General features: G+C 48.2%; 11 protein-coding genes across 11 annotated transcripts; 5 read left to right on the top strand and 6 right to left on the bottom strand.

The window, feature by feature from the left end:
* Positions 1–156: 156 nt before the first annotated feature.
* On the bottom strand, positions 157–1860 carry P174DRAFT_446462 (putative salicylate hydroxylase). The gene is made up of 6 exons (XM_024828584.1): positions 1715–1860; positions 1050–1642; positions 921–985; positions 786–864; positions 626–735; positions 157–567 (listed from the first exon to the last, which is right to left on the bottom strand). Exons 1-6 carry the CDS (start codon positions 1793–1795, stop codon positions 224–226), a joined length of 1272 nt encoding a protein of 423 aa, XP_024677060.1. The 5' UTR covers positions 1796–1860; the 3' UTR covers positions 157–223.
* A 611-nt stretch (positions 1861–2471) lies between these two features.
* P174DRAFT_473432 (putative monocarboxylate permease) lies at positions 2472–4029 on the top strand (the record flags this gene model as incomplete). The annotated part of the gene is made up of 4 exons (XM_024830630.1): positions 2472–2689; positions 2752–3125; positions 3208–3550; positions 3612–4029. The coding sequence occupies 4 exons, from the start codon at positions 2472–2474 to the stop codon at positions 4027–4029; spliced, it is 1353 nt and encodes a 450-aa protein (XP_024677059.1).
* A 1122-nt stretch (positions 4030–5151) lies between these two features.
* Positions 5152–5626, bottom strand: P174DRAFT_415316 (uncharacterized protein; the record flags this gene model as incomplete). Its single annotated transcript, XM_024824423.1, is given in 3 exon segments — positions 5152–5356; positions 5370–5501; positions 5595–5626. Coding segments are annotated over 3 exon segments (369 nt in total), but the record flags the coding sequence as incomplete, so codon positions are not given.
* Positions 5627–6638: 1012 nt separating this feature from the next.
* On the bottom strand, positions 6639–8695 carry P174DRAFT_473425 (MFS general substrate transporter; the record flags this gene model as incomplete). The annotated part of the gene is made up of 4 exons (XM_024830629.1): positions 6639–7342; positions 7401–8219; positions 8299–8540; positions 8600–8695. The coding sequence occupies 4 exons, from the start codon at positions 8693–8695 to the stop codon at positions 7099–7101; spliced, it is 1401 nt and encodes a 466-aa protein (XP_024677057.1). The 3' UTR covers positions 6639–7098.
* An 896-nt stretch (positions 8696–9591) lies between these two features.
* On the top strand, positions 9592–10094 carry P174DRAFT_455563 (DUF427 domain-containing protein; the record flags this gene model as incomplete). The annotated part of the gene is made up of 4 exons (XM_024829333.1): positions 9592–9706; positions 9773–9878; positions 9933–10013; positions 10063–10094. The coding sequence occupies exons 1-4, from the start codon at positions 9626–9628 to the stop codon at positions 10092–10094; spliced, it is 300 nt and encodes a 99-aa protein (XP_024677056.1). The 5' UTR covers positions 9592–9625.
* An 847-nt stretch (positions 10095–10941) lies between these two features.
* On the bottom strand, positions 10942–12272 carry P174DRAFT_398012 (uncharacterized protein). Its single transcript, XM_024823824.1, has 3 exons — positions 12024–12272; positions 11666–11961; positions 10942–11612 (listed from the first exon to the last, which is right to left on the bottom strand). The coding sequence occupies exons 1-3, from the start codon at positions 12165–12167 to the stop codon at positions 11096–11098; spliced, it is 957 nt and encodes a 318-aa protein (XP_024677055.1). The 5' UTR covers positions 12168–12272; the 3' UTR covers positions 10942–11095.
* Positions 12273–13173: 901 nt separating this feature from the next.
* On the top strand, positions 13174–14412 carry P174DRAFT_508175 (PAF acetylhydrolase family protein; the record flags this gene model as incomplete). The annotated part of the gene is made up of 3 exons (XM_024831428.1): positions 13174–13312; positions 13345–13624; positions 13704–14412. 3 exons carry the CDS (start codon positions 13174–13176, stop codon positions 14410–14412), a joined length of 1128 nt encoding a protein of 375 aa, XP_024677054.1.
* Positions 14413–15329: 917 nt separating this feature from the next.
* Positions 15330–15995, top strand: P174DRAFT_516530 (uncharacterized protein; the record flags this gene model as incomplete). Its single annotated transcript, XM_024832344.1, has 1 exon — positions 15330–15995. Exon 1 carries the CDS (start codon positions 15441–15443, stop codon positions 15993–15995), a length of 555 nt encoding a protein of 184 aa, XP_024677053.1. The 5' UTR covers positions 15330–15440.
* Positions 15996–18212: 2217 nt separating this feature from the next.
* Positions 18213–19145, bottom strand: P174DRAFT_465128 (glycoside hydrolase; the record flags this gene model as incomplete). The annotated part of the gene is made up of 5 exons (XM_024830503.1): positions 18213–18272; positions 18295–18416; positions 18449–18759; positions 18804–18870; positions 18965–19145. The coding sequence occupies 5 exons, from the start codon at positions 19143–19145 to the stop codon at positions 18213–18215; spliced, it is 741 nt and encodes a 246-aa protein (XP_024677052.1).
* A 1524-nt stretch (positions 19146–20669) lies between these two features.
* P174DRAFT_380361 (uncharacterized protein) lies at positions 20670–20891 on the bottom strand (the record flags this gene model as incomplete). Its single annotated transcript, XM_024822971.1, has 1 exon — positions 20670–20891. A coding segment is annotated over one exon (222 nt), but the record flags the coding sequence as incomplete, so codon positions are not given.
* Positions 20892–21478: 587 nt separating this feature from the next.
* P174DRAFT_72509 (uncharacterized protein) lies at positions 21479–21883 on the top strand. The gene has a single exon (XM_024832437.1). It carries the CDS (start codon positions 21638–21640, stop codon positions 21842–21844), a length of 207 nt encoding a protein of 68 aa, XP_024677050.1. The 5' UTR covers positions 21479–21637; the 3' UTR covers positions 21845–21883.
* Positions 21884–22330: the final 447 nt, after the last annotated feature.

Raw genomic sequence — 22330 nt, 5'->3', positions numbered from 1 at the left:
GCAGTATATTCGCATACCTTGTTTCCAAGGTGGGGGCGGGGGTTCCCAATAATCTTGGTTGTATAAGTTAGAGAGCGGGTCCATAATAGTCACTGAGTTGAGGATGCTGTTAACTAACTCATCCACTACTATGACTAAGTAACTAGGTAGATATCAGGTACGTAAAAATAGAACTTTCTGGTCACATCCCGCAGTTGTCCTGCGATTGTCCTGCGACTAGACTTCAAACTTGGACTGCTTGTGTGTTCTTGAAAAACGACTGCAGCTGGCGCCGGGAGTCCTCCAGCACATCATATCTGAAGTTATGCGCCATGAACTCCGGGGGCGAGCTGGGCACCTCAACTCCATCCGGCATGTACTGCTTTGCGCGTTCGCGAATCTTCCAGGCTTCGTCTTGTCCTGCATTCGAGAAGACCTGCATCGCTGATGCGCGGTTGAGTCGGACTTTCTCGAATATTGCGAGCCGGCAGCGGATCTCCTCGTCACTGGGAGTGTCCGAGAGATTTGTGAAGACTTCACATAAAGCACCGCCATCCTCAATAGCCTGCGCCCCTCCCTGGCCTTGATCTGGAGACTGGGAGTCAGAACGGAAGCTAGAGTTAGAACACGAGCCTGGAGGTCATACGGGGAAGCATAGGATGTGCTGCATCGCCAATCAGCACTAGACGGCCTCGGGTCCAGTTTGGAATCGGGTCACGGTATAGCAGTGGCCAGCGATTGATGCTCGTTGTTTTCCTTTTTATAACTTAGCCAGATAAAGAGAATTGAAGTCCACGCGAACAGACTTGAGAATGGCTATAATGCTGGGATGAAAGTCATGGTACTCAGAGAGAAGATCACTGATGTCCGCTCCGCGATCCCAGTCTATCTCAGCGATGTCAGTATGCTCAAACTTAAAACTTGCAAGCGTAAGTGCTGACCTTCTTTTTCAGAACCATCCTTCCGATGATCTGGATGGATGCCGACAAAGTTTTGAACGGTATTACTACAGAAAGAACTCATGTTGAGCGCGTGATACGACACTACAAGAAGCAGGGGATTAGCCTCACTTTGCACATGGGTACCAAACGAGACGCCGGTGATCATCCGCGACAAAGATTCTCATCAGGCCATCCTCCAGAAGCGGCGCTGTCTGAGGATCCTCACTCAGCAGCTCTGTTGGGATCAGGAACCGGAACGCTGCTGACCCTGTCGAGGCGGCCGGCGTTGCATGGCCAATTATCTCATGGATAGCGCTGGTATGAACGCCGTCTGCGGCGACAATCAGGTCCGCATGGTGAATCGACCCGTCAGCAAGGGCCACAGATCCCCTTTCGGCATCATAGGCTACCACTTCGGACCGCAGGAAGATGTCCACGGGCGATCCTGGGGACCCCTCCATCGTTGCCAATCGTCGTAGCTCCGAGTGGAGATCAACACGGTGCGCCAGGAACCAGGGTGCAACGTAAGTCCGGGTAAACAGCGAACAGTCGACTTCGACTAGTGGCTTGAGTGAGCTACCGGAAGCCACCACCGACCGGCGCACCGTCACCATGCGAGCTAGTTCGGCGTCGAATCCCCACTGCAGGAGGATCCGGGAGGCATTGGGACAAACGTGAATAGCCGCACCGACCTCACGGAGAAAGGACGAGCGTTCAAAGATCTGGGAGCCCCATCGTCAGTCACTGATTTCGGTTTCTTTTGCAGAGGCAGTTCGCATCCCTCTGCTTCTCACCTTGACTTCGTGACCAGCACGGCGGAGGCCAATCGCGGCCGCCAACCCGCCGATGCCACCTCCAACGACAATCACTTTCATGGCTGCGATCAGATGAGGGGCAGAGTTGAAACGGTTAAACAAAAGATTGATAATCTGGGCTCGTCACATATGTGTTTCTTGGTTCTTGCACTTGATCTACGCAGACGCTCTAATAACCTGCGGACAGCGAGGTTGTGTCCGAGCGGTAGCTCTGGCTCAAGGGCTCCGACCCATGCATGTCTTAAATCTCGCCGATTGGGCCCATAAATATTTGCAGCTAATGATCACTTAGCCGCCGTAGGAGCTAACCCGCTGGAGGAATTGGACGGTTTCTGTGGGCCCGTATAAACCCTGCACTTGCATCGGCGCCTCGGTGGTTTAAGCATTCAGAGCAACACGCAGTTCAACACTTGCATCACATTGGCCATTTGAGAAGAATGATCCCGTTCTGGGTGTATTGCGAGTTAGAGCTGGTCATAATGGGTAATAAGCACAATTGTCCAGTGAAGACCCTATATGGAGTTGATGAGAGTGGATAGTGGATTCCTGCATGCAGATCCTTAAGTCCCTGGACCCACAACGTTGGAGCGCAGCCGCCGTAGACCAGCCGAAATTACAATTGACATTGAAGAGCTGTTCTTTAAATATAGCAGACTTTCAGACATCTCTCAAAGTTCATACTAGCGCCTCTCGCGAGAACGGATTCGGAGTAATTGTGTTGTCCACTGTCACAAAGATGAGTTCCTACACAACGGAAGAGCAGGAGTTATCATCACCTAAAGTCAATGAAACAGTGCAGAGTAGCAACCTTTCCTCTGATGTAGACGTCGAGAAGGAGACTCCCGCTTCTGTACCTGTTCCCTCAGGTCCTCCAGCGCCACCTCCCCCTCCAAATGGGGGACTCAAAGCCTGGCTGCAGGTGCTTGGAGGATTCCTGTTTGTTCTAAACACTTGGTAAGGTTTTTGGTGCGTTCTTTGTTCAAAATATGCCAGCTAACCAATGTCCACTACACTAGGGGAATGGCAAATTCCTTCGGCATCTTCCAAACGTACTATGCAACCACGCTTCTCCCGACCTCCAGCCCATCATCGATATCTTGGATTGGCTCGATTCAAGGCTTTTTGCTGCTTTTTGTGGGAGTGTTCTGTGGACGGGCGTTCGATGCAGGATACTTCTATCCCGTCGCAGGGCTGGGAATCTTCCTTTCCATCTTTGGAATGATGATGACTTCGCTAGCAACCAAGTATTATCAGATTTTTCTGGCCCAGGGATTGTGTCTAGGCTTTGGATCTGGGTGCCTTTTCACTCCAGGTATCTCTGTGGTTGGCACTTACTTTTCAACTCGACGAGGACTGGCAACAGGGATCGCAGCCAGCGGTAGCAGCGTGGGTAAGCTTGTATTCTCCATCAAACTCACAGGCGCCTGCGTCGCTAACAAGTGGTGTGCTAGGTGGAATTATCTTTCCAATAGTCATTCGTCGACTGATTGTCACCGTGGGCTTCCCCTGGGCTGTGCGCGCTATGGCCTTTATTATGTTAGCTACTCTGCTACTGGGAATCTCCCTCTTCAGACCTCGACTCCCTCCACGAAAGTCCGGCCCGGTGGTGGACTTTGCGGCTTTTCAGGACCCTGCATATACCACTTTTGTCGTGGGGTTAGCCCTGGGCTTTATGGCTTTTTTTATTCCATTCTTTTACGCAGAAAGCTACGCCGCCAACATTGGTGTGGACTCGGAGTTGTCGTTCTACATCCTGAGTATCATGAACGCTGCAGGAATGATTGGCCGTCTGCTCCCTAATGCCCTTGCAGACAAGTAAGTTCCCTAAGCTTTTCGCACATGGCGGGAGTAGTAACTAACCGGAGCGTAAAACTAGGCTCGGCAACCTGAATGTCATTGTTCCCTGCGCATATATCTCCGGCATCGTCGTTCTCTGCTGGATTTCGGTCCACCACCTCGGCAACCTGATCGCTACATCCATCATGTATTCATTTTTCTCTGGTGGTTTAATGGCATTGCCACCGGCGGTTCTGGTCGCCTTAAGTCCAAGTCTGAACCAAATCGGTGTTCGAGTGGGTATGGCGTTGACCATCGGTTCATTGGGAGTGTTGATCGGGTCTCCCATTGCGGGTGCCATATTGTCCCGCCAGAGCAACCATGATAACACGGGGATTGAGGGGGGGCTCGATTATACTGGTACATTTGTGTTTACCGGAATCGCCCTTTTGGTGTGTGGTGGTCTCATGAGTGCTACCAGGGTGATCAAGAAAGGTGCAAAACTTGAAAAGGTCTAGGATAAAATGCCTGTTTTCATATGTCAGAAAAGAACTTATGTTATCCAGTCAGTTTTGTCATGTCGATGAGAAGGCATCTAAGGGGGCGTATAGGGTCATATTCATCACGGAGTTCATCAAAGGATACTCCACTATTCTTCGGATTAATTCCAACGTAGAAAAGTCAAACGAATTTACCAAATTTAGGAGAGAAGCACGAGTTATAGAAAAGAAAAAGGAGAAAAGCAATCCAAAGAAGTCGTAATTCATGCGTGTGTCATTGAATATCTATGGGAGCGTTACTGAATGGTACGAATTGCGGTCTATTGTTCAAAGCCTGCATCACAATGAAACGCCAGCCAGTATTGACCCTCGACTTTATGTTTCCACCTCCATCATGATAGCTCGGAACTCAGCTATCAGTGCACTTCGCAGCATGTTGTACAAGTCCAGTCCATCCGCCTCGTCGAGTCCGCAGGCTCGGCGGTCCAGTCGCTCAAGTAGCCGCGGGACTTTGTTTACATCCAGCAGCAGAATCTGCTTTGCCAGAGAGCTCTCATCCGCATAATCCAACTGATATGAGCCCAAGGTAAGCCTGGCCGTCGTCGCTCCTGGGCCAGTCGGAAATTGGTTGTGTTCGGAGGGAGAGAGGGGGTTATGCTGCTGATTCGCTGAAGTCATGTTCGTGTTAAAGGACGACCACGCGGGCCAGGAGGAAATGGGACTGTCGCTTTTACGGTTCATGTCTCTTCGATCGCGCAGTCTCGATTGATAAAGAAGGTGGTAAAGAAGGAGCGCCTTGCGGAGAAGAACCAATATCAGGAGGCGAGTGGTACTGTCATGAGGGGAGATGCATGCCAGGGCATTGCAGATATGGATCAGTGCTTCCTTATTCTGGCTCAGGGCAACATCCAGACTGAACAGCCGCACGTTGGTCTGTTGGATCTTTTCAAGTGCCTGAATGATGGTTTGAAAACAAGCACACGTCGAACCGTGGCCCTTGGGACTGACAACGTCTGTGGGATGGGAGGGTACCAGGGGGTGCGCTGTCACTGTAGATTGTGTCAAAGGCTCGCCCGTCGCAAAATCAGAAATGGCCGTGGGATTCGGACTGGTCACCCCAAACGTCGATGGAAGACGTGTTGCGAATTCGGGCGGTTCAGTGGTCTGATCCCCACTGTACAGGGGACTGATGGCGGCTCCTGGCATGGAAAACCAGCCCGATAGCATCGCATCAATGGGCTCCATCTGGCCAGCTTCTTCATCGATGATCAGCATGGAGTCGTTAGAAAAGTCCACCGCTGACGACGGATCCTGGGAATTCCGATCGTTGTCATTGTCGGAGCCCCTGGTGTTGGCACTCGTGGTGGGCGCGTTGTTTTCGCTGGGGCTCGTGAAGGGTTGCTTTCTGGAGGGGTGAGGATGCGTGCAGCACGTCCCCCGACTCCCTGCTCGCTGCGGCTGCGGGGGCTCGACCCGATCGTCCCGGGGGACTGTGGACACACAGAATATTCAAGTCCAGGCAGCGCTGACACCCTACAGCGGTGGGAACGCATTTAACTTTTGCTTGGTGGCACTTATCGCACGAGGCCCGCAGAGCCCGTTTTTGTGACCCCATGCTAGGCATCTACTCGAGAGAGAGAATGTGGAGCGTCTTAAAATGGATGAAAGCTCGTATGGAGACTTCTTCTGGCTCCAGTTGCCCGTGCTTTTATGCACGGCTCTTAAACTCTGAGCTCCGACTGCAATACGGTGCGGAAGCTGTCGTGATCACCCAAGCAAGCCACTCCTCGTTTCCATTGGTGCGAAAGACGCTGGAGGGACTGAAGAAACCTCCAACAGACTTCGGAAGTTGTTGTCAACGCTTCTTCCCGTGGGGCGATCCCTGATGCTTAATTGCGGAGCAAACACCCTTGATACGAGGGCCGAGATTCCAGACTTATTCCAGGTGATAATGCCTGGAGCATTGCAGCCCCTCCTTTATAGGGACAGATTGCTGTCGCATTCGATTAGGATAACAAGAAGGTGAAGTCTCCTCAAAATCTTTCGCCAGGCGTCACCGTCATAACCCCAGGCACCGATGATTGAACAGGGATACAATCAGAAAGCTAATAATGACGACCGCAACGCTGTCACGCCATTTCCGGTCGATAACTAGTCAATACGAGTATAAATTGCAGGAGTTTGAAATGCTCCAATACGGGGGCCCGACGCCCTCGTATTGCACATGGCTACAGACGCATGAAGACAGGGGTCACGCACCAGTCTTACCATGTATTGGCCAGTAGCAAAGTTGCTTGCTTGTCCTCGCTAACCAAACGTGCAGGAGAAGAAGTACGAGAGGCTTATCGCGGGCTTTTGGATGGGCCGTCTGACTCCACACGTCTGGATACTTAGAGATAAAGACAGGGCCTTAGCGAGTTAATCACTGACGATGTTTCCTTTATTAATAAAGGCTAATAGTCACTAAATTCAGGAAATGATAATGCGCATCTTGGCGCTGCGCCACTGGTGTTATATTTATTTACCCAAGTTCATGCTTGACTGCGTCTTGGCGCGACAGATAAAGCCAAGACACACAGCCGCACGCGAGGTCAAAGGTACGACGAAATTGGAGAAGTCGGTGATCTCCCCCGTCATTGCATCATAGAGGATGCGTACGTATCCCACGTGGCGCCCACTTTATATTGTCTGTGAGAAAGGACTAAGAGAGACCGAAGGTAAAGTTGGAAGCTCCCCATCAGTGCTGGATAAACCGCCCGACCACCGGGCACTTTTCAGTTCGAGACGTGCTAGTGATATGGCGATCTACCTCGTGGCTTCGCCTAGCGACTGGAGAAGTCTTGCCAGGAGATCACCATCTGGAAAGTCTAGACCTATCGCGCGGATATATTGAAATATGTATAAGGACGCATTCCTCCGAGCTCCGGCTACACTGGCTGAACTCGGCAGCAATTATCTATGAATACGAACTCCAGACCAACGCCTTCCGACATTCGGCGGCAAGTCCATTCCCCATTTGGCCCGTATCTTGCGCGATGCACAGCGTGTCCCTTCCTCAGGAGCAGACCCTGGAGCTTCATTTGCTGCCTATTGGATCCTCTTTCCACGACTCTCGAATGGAAGGAGGAGACTCAAAACAATCAGCAACGCATACAGCGCAGCACAGACGAAGAGTGGAGCCGTCGTTTCAACATTGGCATAGCTGCCAACGAGCACGCCCATGATGCCTCCCACTCGGTTCAAGACGACGCAGAGGGCGTACCCTGTGGCTCGATGAGCGGAAGGGAGGATTTCGGGCGTGTAGGCGTAGATCGTGCCGTAGTACATGTTTCTACACCCGGAGCCTGTCAGCACAAGGTACTTTGGAAGCGTTCGGAGAGGAAACATACGAGGCCGCTGAAATTGCAGCGGAGACGCCTACGTTCTGCGCAGGAGTTCGGATCTGGGTGTATCCGAACTGCAGCACCATCGTCAGTAGGGCGCCCAGTGCCATAGTGCCCCTACGTCCAAGAAATTTGCTTTCCACCAGAATGGCAGCAAAGATGGGTCCCACCAGCCCCGAAACTTGATTGATAGCATAGTTTCTCCACGTCATATAGGTGGAGCCGCCGCCAACCTTCCGGCCCTGGGACTGGAGATAGTAAGGCAGAAAGACGTGGTAGAGAGGGCTGACCATGCCAATGACGAGCCAATTGAGGATGATTACCGTATAGGACCAAGCTAGCTGGCGGGTGCGAAAAAGTCCGAGAAAATGCTGTGAGATGCGAAGAGAGGACCAGGCCGATTTCTCTGTATAGATGACATGACCCTCCTTACGCAGATCCTCCAGTGTGAGGTCGAATGGCCGATTATACTTCTCGGCGAGGGCAGCCAGGAGCTGGACCACCTCCTCATCGCGGTTCTGGGCGATCAGCCACTTGGGAGTTTGCACCATCCGGACTATAAAAAGACGGAGGATGCTCAAGATCAGAACCAGCCCTCCACAGGTAAAGTGCAGATACCGCCAGCCCATATTCTCACGTTGCAAGCATGTAGCGGGTGTTGTATTAGCCGGGCAACTGTAATTGCTCATGAAAGCCCAGGCCAGGAGCCCTGCGACGGTGTAGCCGACAGCCCACCAGATGGACATGAATGTAACCAGCCAGGAATGCCCACTGGGGAGAAATTCAAGCAGGCTAGTAGTGTCGAGAATGTAATTCCCCCCACCGCTGTGGAGTATAGGGCAACTCTAGGACAGCCGGTCAGAGCCTCATGGAGTCAAGTTGCCGACAAAAGGGTTGCACTCACAATGCTGCAAAGGGGATGTATCCTGGCATGGCTCCTGCGATCACCACGAAAATGGCAGCGAGGAACAGAGAGGTGTTGAACGCAAATCGACGTCCAATAATGTCGGCCGATAACCCCCAAAAGGCTGCGCCAACCAGCAATCCGATCTGAGATCCAAGAGAGATTCCAGCGACATGTTTGTTGGGATTCCCATATTCTTTTACTACTGCGGGCTGCGCGATGGACTGGCAGACGATCAAGAGCTGGGCCCAGCAGGTTGCGTTAATACCAATCGTGGTTCGGTGTCTCTGGAATCACTCACCGAGTCCACGGCGTATCCAAACCCGTTGAGGAAAAACAGCTTCCATTGAAAGGGGGTCATTCCGATCTTATCAATGGTTCCATTGACAATAGCCATCTTGCGAGTCAGGGCCGGATCAATCGCGGACGTATCGAAAACGTCGTCGTAGAAACCAGAGCTCTCTCCCTCATCTTTATGACCATCGACCGGCTTCGCCGCGCTTACTTGCTGGGCGCTGATGGTGTCCTCCATGGCTTCTCTTCCAATTAATCTGAAGCTGCTCGTTGTCTTCGGCAAATACAGCGGGACAATGTGCAAGAGCCTTGATAGTATGTGGTAACCCACCATCCCCCCTTCCCGACAGGCGACCATCACTTAAATACCCCGCGACCTAAACTGACACTAACATCTCTAACTCGTACTTTCAGCACGTCATCAAAAAGGTTTCTTCTGAGGGCAGTCCTACGGAGGAAGTGCTCTGTGGAAATGAGCTCAAGTCTCTTCAAGCTGAGCCATGAGTGCTGTAACGCATCTCGCGCGAAAATCTTATCCATACATTTTGCTTTTTCTAATCCCCCTTTCCATCTGCAGTTGTTCCCATCATTAAGACCTTACACGCCGGTACCTTGGTTCTGATCAACTTCCATTCGGGAAAGCGTGGGCTCGGCGCTCCTCGGTCGGAGGTTTAGGAAGCAGAGACATCTGAGATAATTCACAGCCTGCCCTATCCAGAAATAGCATCGGAACATGCCGCTATATCGGGGGATTTGTGAACAGAAAGACAAGCCATTAACACTAGCTGGTGTCATCAAGCCCGCAAGTTGCGTGCGCGGTCATGCCGATTGCCAATCTCTTTTTCCCCACTGGGTCAGATATGCATGGATCTAACTGAACTAGAATAACTCTCCGCAGAGCGCAAGAAGTGAAGTCATACGGGCCTATAAATATATCTATATCTATATATACAGGATTCTTCCTCGTATCGTTACTGCACCAGAAGTACTAGCATTATTCTATTACGCAGCATATTCCAATCAGCCTAAAAACATGCCTCGGGCCCTCGCCAAGGTCGGCGACCATATTGTCGCCGAGACAGAGACCTGGGAAACAGTCGAAGGAAACATCTATGTATGTCGCCCTTGCTTGTCATCTACTGTTGTAGGGTTTGCCTCGGTCCACGCTCACAACCCACAGTTCCCACCGTCGGCGATCAAAGATCAGAGCCTCCTCCAGCACTCGGATTTGTCCACTTTTTGCTCATGGAAGGGCTATGCTTCATACTGGAACGTGGCTGTAGACGGTAGGCTATTATCCAGATCCCAGGTTTGCCTTGCAACCCTCTAATCCTGTGCAGGTAAAACCATTGAAAATGCTGCCTGGTACTACAAGGAGCCGTATGACGCAGCAAAGAACATCAAAGACTACATTGCATTCTGTGAGCTCCTTCATCTCCAAACTCTGTGCATCCTACCAATAACGGACAGACAAGGACAAAGTGGAGATTGTGGAGGAATAGTGTCCAAATACTGCGGGGTGTCGCCTCACGACGTCCAGAGGCCCACTATCTGAGTGCAGAGTAAGGCTGCAAATGAATACAATTAAAGAAGTTGAGATTGCCACATATTCTACTGGAGCTCATAATATTAACTAAGGAACGACTTAAATGACTGTAGCTGCTTGTAGTGGTACCAACAATAAGTGTCATCCTGAAATCTCAACCTTCCGTTGTTAAGGGCAAGGTGGAAGCCTTCAGCCCAATATCAACAATGTAGGGGCACTAGCCCTTCCATCATAAAGACATCCTCGGAGCTAATCCGGTTTCATGACTTAGGGAGTCGCATACCACACAGATAGGAGATTGGCAACTGAGATTGCTCCTAGACTGGGTGACCTAAGCTGCAAATCCATATCTAACCCACCTAATCTATCCCTTGGATTGGACTTCATCCAATCCTAATCTATCGCATATATCTATATGGGTGGACCATGCCAAACTGTATAGATATAGATGACCTATAAAGTGCATATAACGAGCAGAATTTCTACGCATATAGATCTAGTGCTTTGGCTAACCAGTTTATAAGCCTAATTATCTGTGTCTCCTAGAAGTAAGAATTAAGAAGTTGACTCAGATTTGTTGTTGCTATGCCATTATCATCGTTATTTACTTTAATAGAATCGGAGTTTATTTTCGCTTTTATTTCGATGATTCCCATCAATTGCATACACTCATAGGAGCATTAGGGAACTTATCTCACCCAGATAGATAGTCTTCTTTTTTCAAACAATCAGATCTGTTTACCTGGCTCCCTCCCTAACTTTGCCCGTTTTCCCGGCGCTCGAACAATCCTGCCCTCATGGATAGGGTTGTTGTGATCGCCAGACCAAGCATGGAGTCTGGTGATTCCCCGACAGGGCGTTGTTCCGATGCGCTACGTCAAACAGATCGGCATACCCTTGTTTCTCAGCACGCACTGTCATCCGGGTGATCTAAAATAGCAGACGCTCTGAATATGATTATTCTATCCCTTTTCGGTGCCATAGAGACTTCAGATCCGCTCTGAACGCATCTGCGACAACAAAACCCCTCGTCGAAATCTCTTGAAGCATTGCACCGATTGACTTTGCCTCTCCAGCTGTATTTACTCTTGCCCCTGCTACTCTCAAGGGGAAGAAAAACAACACAGCTGCCAAATTTGTGGTCTTCAACGCCATCTCAGTCATCCGTAGAATCGCATCGACGTGATTCTGAATAACAGCCTGTACGATTGTGGGCGAGGGTATTTCGTTGAATTGAGGGCGGTAGTCGAAGATGCCAGACAGGTAGATGGAGATGGCGTGAAAATAGGTTGTTGCCAGAATGGAGTGCGAATCGTGTTCAGGCGTACCCGTGTCGGCCGACCACTTTTGGAAGTTCCCATACCAATCAGTAAGAGCCGACCGGACAACAAAACCTTCACAAGCGAGCTCAATGAGGGCGTTGTGAAGGAGCATGCTTGGGTATTTGGAGCCCGGTTTGAGCAGCCCCCATACCCTACGCTAGGTTAACCATGCAACGGGATGTAGAGGGCCTGCGAGTGTACTTGCCGGTGACTTATCGAAGAACATTTGATCATCAGATCAAATAATAGTTCCTTTGGGTGCCACTCGTTGTCGTCATTTTCGTTCTCGATTTTAACCATGAGTGACATCCATTCCGGCTGACAGAGAAAAGTTGGTTCAGAGTATATGAGAGCGCGACAAACCTCGAAGACCCGTACTGTGAGAAAAAAAGACCGCCCCCGGCCAGCTATATGAGCCTCTGGACCGCGAAGCTGAAGCATTTTTGATGTGCCGTATAGGAAATGCTTCACCCAGCCTTCTCCCGTCGTATCCTGCATGAGCTAATTGAAGGGTTAACCGCCAGCTTCCGCTACACTTTTCGCCAAAGGCACAGTTGACCTACTTCAAACAACCCCAGAAAAAAAGTGGTCCATAGATTGACATCTCGTGGGCCCCGGTTGCTTACAATCTCGTCTTTCAATTGGGCGATTGAGGTGTGGTAGGCCGTTAATGCTCCTACAGCCGTATCTTTCCTCCCCAGAGGCATAGCCAGCAGCGGCCTCTTGCTTAGATCAAGTGCACCCAGAGCAATCGATGCCTGATACAGGCTGGGGGACCTCTGGAATTCCGAGATGACAGTACCGAGGTCCAGGGGCCCCCAAAGTCATTCCTTGCCAGAAAGTCAGAGAAGAAATGTTTTACAAAGAGAGTCGGGCTCCCTTCGGAAACCTTGGGGCAGAGCCTAAGCACAGGAAGATAAGTTGCCTGCGAGGGACAGTGGGACCTTTTGGATGGCGCGGAGACATTAACAAAGACTAAGCTAGCCTGCGGCTGAATTTCTTGAGGAACGCATTGCTGTTTTCGTTTTATGCAATAACGACAGGGAGGACCACCTTCGCACTACTGAGGGTTAAAATGGAGGAGGACAGGAACAAACAGGGTTGCTGATAAATTCCATGAGAAGGGACTACTGACCTTGATTCTGCGTCGAGCGCAGGCCGCGCATCTGGTGCGAGCAGTACGCCGATCGAGTGGTCCCAGTATAGCCATGTCTCAAATTACAATTAACAGTTGAGATACTTGCAGTCGTTCTGGGCAGGAAGTGACCTGAGAATGCCTCGTGACTCTTCATAATTTATACAGAGCGGCAGGTTCGGGGGAACAGATCCAGCAAAGAGGATGTGGCTCCCCATGCCAAGACGTACCCGTATATCCGCCTTTCCTGAAGAGGCAGTATTCGAACGCAGTTAGTTGCTTGGCACAGGAATCAGAGCCTCCACAGTCATCAACCAAGTGGTGAGCTGAAGACGAGCATATTACACATCCGCGGAATGGATCCATGAGCGCGCTGTATTATTGCCTTGTTAGGTAGTAGGAATATCAAGATGACCCAGCTAACATCAGACCCCACGGGCGCCACAGCGTCCGTGGGACTGACTCCAGAATCTATATAAGACGAAGAACTTCTCTCTGTTTTCTCTGCTGATAATCAGGTTCTCCTTTTCCTTTCATAAAACACAATTCTCCTCGTTTGTCCCTCACTGTTCGCTACGATGTTCAAGCCCTCTGCCAAACACCTGCTGCTCGCCGCTCTGGTTACCCAGCTTCTCCCAAGCATCAGCGCGGTGTCCTTCCCTGCCACAGGAGGCCCATACAACACCAGCATCGCAACGGCCCAGCTCATCGACCATCGTCGTTTGGATCCCTACTCCGCAATGCCACAGCCACGTACTCTGATGATCTCTCTCTTTCATCCCGTCCCTCCACCAAGCTGTTGCCCTCCCTGACGTCCTACATGGACCCCATCACCGCAACATTCGAGGATGAACAGTACGCACAGGCTGGCATCCCAGCCGGCGCCTTCGGCTCACTTACACTTCGAACCTGCATGCCTTGTCGGCCTTCAGATTCTAGTCGCCGCGTCAAAGGGCCAAAATTTCCGCTCATTCTCTTCTCACCTGGCCTGGGAAATTCTCGACTCTTGTACAGTGCTATGGCACAGCAGTGCGTTTTCCCCACCTTCTGTTATCCACTCATTAAAGCATTAAATCGACATGTCTTGCTAAGTTACACTTCACTGCAGACTGTCCAGCACTGGCTACATCGTCGTAACCATCGACCATCCCTACGACGCAGGCATCGTAACATTCCCCAACAATGCCACAATCCTCGCTGCAAACATTACAACCAATGCCGAAATCATAGCTGACCTGAATATCCGAGTGAGAGACGTATCCTTCGTCCTCGATCAGCTTTATATCCCATCTGTCATTTCTAGGCTCATCCCACGCCGAATTTGCGGTTTGGATACCTCTAAAGTTGGAATCTACGGCCACTCTCTTGGCGGTGCGACCGCAGCTGAGGCTATGCTTTCTGATCCCCGTCTATTGGGGGGTGTCAATCTGGACGGCACATTTTTCGGCTCTGTTATCGACCGGGGATTGGATAAGCCGTTCATGTTGATGGCGCACGAAGGGAAGAATTTGACTACTGATGTGAGCTGGGGCGCTCTATGGCCGAAGCTGAAGGGTTTTAGGAGAAGATTTATGCTTGGTGGTAGTACGCATGGTACGTTTACGGATTTGGCGGTGGCTGCTGATTTGATTGGTCTCAGAGAGGAATATCCGGCACAGACGGCCGCATTCTTTGGGAGTATCGATGGGGGAAGAGCCCATCAGGCTATTGCTACTTATACGAGCAGATTCTTTGACTTTGTTTTGAAGGGGAAGAAACATGAGTTATTAGATCGCTCCACTATGGAGTTTCCTGAGGTGACTGTTGGAGAAAATTAAGTCCAGTAAGGCACCTAGTTAAGAAAATACTAAGATACGATAATATATTCTTAGCCTGATCGAGTAGCCTTGTTGTATAACCTTGATGGGAATTATGCAAGAGTATATACTGAAGTAAGGCTGTAGCATGATCATTATACATATATGTTGCTTTCACTATACTAATTCTGGTAAGAAACATCACTTCTCGTGTTCTGACGTATGCCCTAGGACCCTGGGACAAGGTAAGCAAAATACACCTGCGCAATTACCTCAACGGCTTGTTGTATCTTGAAGAGGCCTTCCTCACTCAGAAAATAGCCCCAACGGGAGAAGTATATGAGAACCTGACATGAGTCTCATAATGGGGAAGCTTGAGTCTTGTACCAGTGGCTTAGGTGCTTAAGAAGGCTCCAGTCCCTTGAGTAGGGATGCAACGGTTGGATATTGCTTAGCAAAATGGGAGTGACTTGACGAAACTTAATCAAAGTCTTACGATTAAGTTATAAGGGAATAATCATCTTTAGTAGTAATTAATGTACAGTAGTAGTAATACATATATATATATATATATATGTATGCATATTGACCTTTAACTACTATAATTCAAGAATGATCCTTAACTACTAATAATCTAGTATTAATATGAATTCTCACCTAGTAGCGATATTGAATGCCATCTAGTGTTGATATCAAATTCTCGCCTAGTATTGATATTGAAAGCCATCTAGTATCGATATCGAATGCTGTCTAGTAGGGATAGTGCAGTGCGTGCGACCGTGCGGAGGGGAAGTGTGGTGAGATATAATCAATGTAAAAAATCCAAAAGTTCCTTTTGTACAAATAGTCCGCCGTACTGCTGTCTACTCCGCATAAATGTAGATCCTGAGATCTCTACGAACTTACGAAGCCCAGAGTGAGTCATGACTCATTCTACAGGGATCTCGAGCAAACCTAACATAAAGTAGTCAATCCTGAGTCAAATGCTCCATAGACACACAAGTCAACCCGAATGAAAAACCTGTCTCGGCAGCCACTACTTTACGAGAATGATCGTACAGGTTATACTTCTATCCGGCAGATCTGGTGTCGGGAAAACTACCATCGCAAGCGAGATGTCCGAACACCTAAAAATCCATGGTATCCCTCATGCCCATATCGATGGAGACAATCTAGATATGGTATATCCCGAAGAGGAGGGCCCCGATTTGCTACTTCTCAACCTTGAATCTATGTTCGGAAATTATTATCGCCGCCGAGGATGCAGCAGACTCATCCTATCGGGAACTGCAATGGCTCTGGAGTATGAATCTATCCAAAATACTCTCCAAGCTGTCATCCAAGATTCTCTCCAATTCCCGCGGGAGAGAGAACCTGCTATTGATCTCAGGGGGTTCATTTTGACAGCCACCGACAATACAGCCTCAGAGAGGCTACGAAAAAGAGAGATAGGCAGTTTACTGGATCATCATTTGGCGAGTGGCCTCCGAATGGCATCGGTACTGGAGAACGAGGTTGGGGGATGGGCTTGCCGAATTTCAACGGACGGTCGGACCGTGAAGGACATTGCGGCGCAAATTTTGGAGCAAGCAAACTGGGTCTAGAGAGCAGGGTTCTCTTCTTCCATGTAGATGCCAAGGATACCAATTGAAGTAATGATAAATTCTTAAATTAAGACAGTACTGTGTACTGGGATTGTTTATGGTAAAGGAATGCTTCCTATACTAGATAGCTGGATAGGTCTATAGATAGGGAATAAGCACTATAAACATATATAGGTGGCAGTTTTAGACCTCATAAGTATTATTATGGATAAAAAGATCTATCTTACGTAGTCCCAATTATATGACAGTTGATCTATCAATACTTAGAGAGAAGGAGATAGAGGGATAAAGATGAAAAAAGTATAGTAGGGATATATATAGGTGAAAACATATATTGAGGAAAAAAGTAATGTACAAATCTATTATATTATAATACGGTTAGTACCAATTGGGGAAGAATATTTAAGGATCAATAAATAAAGAAAATAGAATGAAAAAGGACATTTTTAAAGATTTAAGAGTTAAGACTCTCAAAATTTCTTTCCACTAATGGCAGTGCAGAGAGCTGGGACGAAACATTCACCTACAATATCCTAGGGTGTAGGAATCATTCTAAGGGATAAGGCTCATAAATCCAATACTACTATCCCTCTTAGGACTCATTGCGAATCCATCCAGGATCCTAAATCCTAATCAAGCTAGCGGTAAATACCATGGATTCAAACATTTGATGTGCCACTGTAGGTAAGGTTCGGAACTGGGATAAGAAGGGAAATACCAACCATATGAAGCACACATAAAGGTTTTGATATGGTTATCTACAAGTGTCTTAGTCATGTTTAGGAATGTCTTGATTGGAACTGACTGATTTGCCGCAGTTGCCATGGTGGGTTAGTGATAGTGGAAAGATGTTGTTGATTAGGGATTTTGTGCAGGCAATGGTGCTGTATTTGGTGCATGTACGTTATCTTCCTATTTTCCTTTATGGGGGTGTGCTGTATGCGTCAACTAGAAGGTGAGACTATTCTGATGATTGTAAACGGGGAGCTGGAATAGTAATTGAAGACGGTGCTGCTCTGGCTGAGTATCTTGACTGGGCCTTGCCTGCTGAGATGTCCTAAAACTTATATGGGCCTTCTAGCAAATTCACAAAAACCGCGTTGAGTGGATTTGAGAAGGGGTGTTTGAAAATGGCAAGATCTGGCATTTGGAGCATTGTCCTAAGCAGTAGGAATGGGATGCTGCTATTAAGGGCGACTTTAAGCAGCATGATCTGGGATTGTATACGGAGGGAAAACCTACTATGCGGTCTGATCTGGAGTTACAGCCATGGTTTGTTTGGGAACGATGCTGTTGGGGAGACTTAGAAGCAGCTGGATTTGATATGGGCGTGGTGGTGTTCCTTTCAGATAGATTTGGACTGCTGTATATATACTAAGTGACTTTAATAAACTAAAAGGACCTCTTGAGTATGTTAAATATGTAATAGACATGGCCTATAGAGTGAAAAGTTGCATTGGCTGCGTGGCATTTACCTCTGAGTTCCTTGGATGAATCTCTCCTTAGGGAAATAGTTGGCAACCAGGTTCTGTTTCCGACTTGGATCTCGCGCGCCATTGAGCGAGAGGATCATATATATCATCATGTTCTTGTTACCTGAACGTCTCTTATTCAAGGCAATCCTCCAAACCTCAGCTGTTACAGCTTGTCTCCCGTATCTTCAATTACCAACCAGATATAATTATCCTAGTAAGTGGCATTTCTCCGGCGGGCGCATGCTAGGTAAATTATACTGAGCATCTAGATCCTATGAGAATCGTTTTGAGCTCTGAATTCTGTCAACTGGGTTTCCCCACGGGATCTGCATAAACTGTTTTTAGCCTGCTATTCCAGTCAAACTCCATCAAGGACAGGAATATAGCCTAATTTTCTGCAGCGATGTTCTTCAGGCTGATATAATCAGCGCGTAACCTAGCAATTCAGGCTACTGTGGGCAGAATGATTTCTCAATAGCAAGGGATTTTGCTTCTTTCTATGTTTCTAGGCGTAACATTCCAGCATGGTATTATACCTCAAACTATTGACGCGTTTCGAGCCAGCCCAGTTTATGTAGAGGGTCAAGCTCATGAGATATGTCTTGAATACACTATAGCGTTCGTAATTTCAACCATCCTGGTAAAAGCATATCACATACTACTGCTCAACAAGATAACTATGATGAATTTTCAACTTGATCTCACACCAAAAGGTCCCTAGGTAGTGCACCATATCCCCAAACTAACCCACACCTGTATGATAGGTTACTTCCTCACTCATTTCAATGTCAAAACCGCCGGCCTCCAAGGCAAAGTATTATAACCCCACTCGCACTAGGATCATGTCCCTGATAAAGAAACTGCAAATTACAAGCATCAACAGTCATGGTCTGATCAGGGTTGGTTCTCACAAGATCCCCGTGACTGATATCATTCGTCCAGGTCGCTCCACTATTCGCCTTCCCAGCAAAGGGTTACTCTCAGTCGCGGCCTGCGCAGTCCAAGTACCCCCCAAGCTATCAGCTGTGAAAGACCGGAAATATCTCCCACTCGCACCGATAGCCTCGACAATCATGAGATACTTATTCTGGCCCTCCACAGTGTAAACCTGCACCGCCTCGAAGAGATTATTCTGGCTATCACTTAGGACGACTTCATACTTTGTACCGAAACTCCCGGGAAAGTTGGCGATGGGCATGCTGGCTCGGTAAATCTTGCCGTTGTCGCCGGCGAAGAACAGGTACATGTTATTGCTATCGCCGATAACGGTTTGGTCGATGACGCCTGTACTAGAGCCAGAGATTGTTCCGGAGAAGAGAGGTTGGGCGAGGACCAGCTGTTGGCGTTTGTGGGGTCACTGGATGTCTTGTAGGAGAAGGATGTCGGACCCCATTGGTAGGCTAGGATCCAGATATTTTTGGGCCGGAAGTAGAGATTGTTGGGGCGACGGTCCCTGAACTCATGGTGTTTTGGCTTGCTGAGGCCATGTCGGACCAGTTGGTGAAGGGGAGAAGCTCATCGAGCCATAGTTTCCGGATGCATCTGTTGTGGAGGCGTAGACGAGGTGCTGGCCGTTGTAGACGACGTTGGTGAAGTCTTTGAGCGCGGTCCAGCCGGACTTGGGTTGGGCGAGGGCACCGGTCGATGTCAACTGTAGGTGGATGGGAGGGAACATGCGGCCAGAGTACCTGGTGTTGAGAGGAGGAGGATACCACTCAACCACGCGAGGCTTGCGATGGACTTTCGAGGTGTCATTTTGTAATCTTGTCCTCAGGAGGGGGGTTGGAAGGGATGGACGAGGGTCTAAGTTGTGGGATAGGAAGTTCAGATGAACAATGGGGATATTTATATCCTCTCAGGTGTCTACGGCAGGTTTCTGCTGAACCAATGTGAAAGTGGCTAAATGCGAGACGGCTAAATGCAAGACAAAAACAGTTGTGACAGCTGCCTCATATAATTGTATAATGCGACCATGTCCAATCTGCGGAGAAAACTGTGGGAAGAACCCCTGATAAAACAGAGATTTGCCATTCTCATCACGCATAATGCACCGCAACAAAGGAGGAATCTGATCCGGCATCAATCTGTAACAATGTCTTAGTTGACAGGTTGGTTACCTGTGCTGCTCTGATCACCATCTCTGTATTTTCAATGGAAATTGGACTAAGAAATACTATGTGGGATATGACATCGGTTAGTGAATAAGTATGAGTGTGGAACATACTAACTAGTATAACAGCTGAAACCAAACTAACGCCCATGTTGGCACCAGTTCAACGCTATGGTAGATCCCATTGGCTAGCATGATATATATGGATCTACGGAGTACTAAGACACGAATTGGCCAGATAGTGTTTCGCCGTAATGGTGTATGGAGCGAGCGACGGCCCAGGATTTATAATCTTCCTGGGCTATCAACCCGGCTGACCTGTCGAGAAGCTTGACGAGTTGGTTGACCAGTTATTCAGTAGTTAGCTCTCGTCTCGGGCATTCAAACGTTCTAGACTTGTCTAGTCTCACCATAGTTTACCCATCAGCCTACTCATTATTATCACGGAATTCTAGTGCAAGCCTTGCCTAGCAAGTCAGTGGTCCAAATGATCACCATCACCAGGATGCACATTTCCTGTTGTTTAGGGTAGGTAGTTAACGACCTTATTTCTGGTATCATTAATCTAGAAGTCAGATCGGGGGGAAGAAAAATAAAGTAGAAAATATACAAAGTAACATTGCGCTAATCAATGATAAATGAAGTATTTCTGGTCATCTTTCCTGAAACATCATCATCCTCCGCCTTGAGGCAGTTGACGATATCTAACCAGACCCTACTCCCGTTAGCACCACTCATTCCTGTACACACCCCAGTATATTTTTCCGAGCTGACTGCTCCAGCGTCCCCATCTTCGCAGCATCAATCATCAACCCATCCTTAAGAAAGATCCCCACATATGCAACTGACCTTTGCCTAGTATGTCGTAGGGTGTATATGATTATGACTTGGCACCGGCCCGGTTGGTGGGGTACGGAGGGAGTGGCGGAATCACATGATTGATTAAGGAACGAAAAGTAGAAAATTTAAAATGATTTTCCGCTCCTTGCGGAACATCATCCTACTATAGAATAATAAGAAATCACCATCAGGGAGCCCACTTCTGCAAAGATGATAACTTGCACTAAAAAAGCAGCCATGTCAACAATCTCAATAAGACAAACGCCTAATTTTGTCACCTGCATATTTCGCCATCTCAGGGCCCTCAAGAGGATGAATAGGGTTACTTTCCAACTGGAACGGCTTGATATTGCCGGATGCTTGCTGGACCTGAATCTCGGTTTGTTGTTGCGAGCTGCGAGGTATTCTACCCCAGCAAAAAGGGATTTGCTGTTCAGCGGTCTGGCTTTCAGGAGCTGGAGATTCCCGGCCCCGCCTATTGAGAACACAGTTTATTTTCCATTTTTCCCTTCTTTAGATTGGTATGAATCGTTGCTTGAATCGCGTGATGGCTTTGTGTGGAAAGGACAGGCGAAAAAGGAACAATAGGTCTTGTTTTCACCCTTTTGGTGTTTTGTAGCCCTTACTGCAGTTAGGTAGCTGTTTTATGGTTTCTGAACTGGAAGAAGTTAGTGTATTATTGATTTTGTAGAACTAGAATTTTGGAGTTTTCCTCTCTAAATGGAAAGTAGGAACGTATCATAGGGTAAGATAAAGCTTACATTGTAAAGGATATACAGAGCAGCTTAGGAGCAACTTGTGAGATCAAAGCAACTCTGGCCTTGCAATCATAGTTACTCATAAGTATCTTTCCTTCAGGATATATACCGTTGGGCAGACCCCACATCTGCTGTGTAATCACCAATCCATGGAATTTCGATCATCATGACGTCTGCATTTAATTGTGTAGGAGGCTCGCTGTTGTGGCTAGACCGTCCGACTATTTGGACCCAAGGAATGGGGTGTAGCCAGTGAGTTTTTTGGCCCAAACCGCAGTTTTCCAGCCAGAAAGTTTATCATCTAATCAGCCCATCCACCACGTTTTGACAGCGAGCATGCGTCACCTGACCATGAAAGCGTCCTTTTGAGGTTGAGATACGGAGACTGCTGTCTTAGGATTTGGGCACTGAGGGATAGTTGAATAAAACATTGATTGGATTTAGCCACCACTATTCCACATGGCACCCAAACATGGCACCGAGACGGATCAAGTTTTCAATGAGGATACTAAATTGAAACAATGTCATGATCGCAACTTCTCTTCATATAGCAGTGTATATCTATCTCAAAGGTTGATGTTAATACGATACGTGTATCCTGGCAAAGGTAATGTACCTTATGTTATGTTGAAATCGCTAAGATACGTAAACTTTCCAAATCACTAGTAAACTATATGGCCAATCGAAAATCAATGAAGGTCCGATTCTTCTAAACGAATGACTATCTATCTCCTATATATGCCTTCGATAGGGGTCGGATTGCAGGTCTTCTAAATGATCAAATGCTATCGAATATTCGGCCAAGAGTGGCAGTGCTTCGCCAATTCGTATGCTTCCAAATCGGGCAAGCGGTAACATAATTCAATATGTTAGCTCTCGAATATGCACCTTCTGACCAGCCAAGTAGCCACGTGTGAGAAAGCTCAGAACCGTATCGGATTTCGCTATCACTAGTAATTTGGCTACCAATGATAAAGTTCGGAAGGTACGATTGTTTCTAATCTATCGTCTGACTAGCTAGATTTTATACCAGCGGATACAGGCATCTAGAGAGGGGTAAACTACCGATTATCAGCCATAAATGAGTGTAATTAATCTAATTGAGATCAGGAAGGTCCTTCCATAGGCCTAGACTGGTTAAACCCAACCCGG

Source organism: Aspergillus novofumigatus (genome assembly GCF_002847465.1).
Source record: "Aspergillus novofumigatus IBT 16806 chromosome Unknown P174scaffold_14, whole genome shotgun sequence".
Lineage (NCBI taxonomy): Eukaryota > Fungi > Ascomycota > Eurotiomycetes > Eurotiales > Aspergillaceae > Aspergillus > Aspergillus novofumigatus.
Note: the sequence above shows the minus strand (reverse complement) of the source record. Positions and strands in the feature narration are given on the sequence as shown.

Coding starts and splice junctions, on each gene's coding strand:
- P174DRAFT_446462 (XM_024828584.1), bottom strand. CDS start 1,795: ATGAAAGTGATTGTCGTTGGAGGTGGCATCGGCGGGTTGGCGGCCGCG. Junction 1,643..1,714: donor GTGCTGGTCACGAAGTCAAG/GTGAGAAGCAGA, acceptor TGGGGCTCCCAG/ATCTTTGAACGCTCGTCCTT. Junction 865..920: donor GGATGGTTCTGAAAAAGAAG/GTCAGCACTTAC, acceptor TCGCTGAGATAG/ACTGGGATCGCGGAGCGGAC.
- P174DRAFT_398012 (XM_024823824.1), bottom strand. CDS start 12,167: ATGCCTCTGGGGAGGAAAGATACGGCTGTAGGAGCATTAACGGCCTAC. Junction 11,962..12,023: donor TTTTTCTGGGGTTGTTTGAA/GTAGGTCAACTG, acceptor CCCTTCAATTAG/CTCATGCAGGATACGACGGG. Junction 11,613..11,665: donor TGTTCTTCGATAAGTCACCG/GCAAGTACACTC, acceptor AACCTAGCGTAG/GGTATGGGGGCTGCTCAAAC.
- P174DRAFT_72509 (XM_024832437.1), top strand. CDS start 21,638: ATGGCACCCAAACATGGCACCGAGACGGATCAAGTTTTCAATGAGGAT.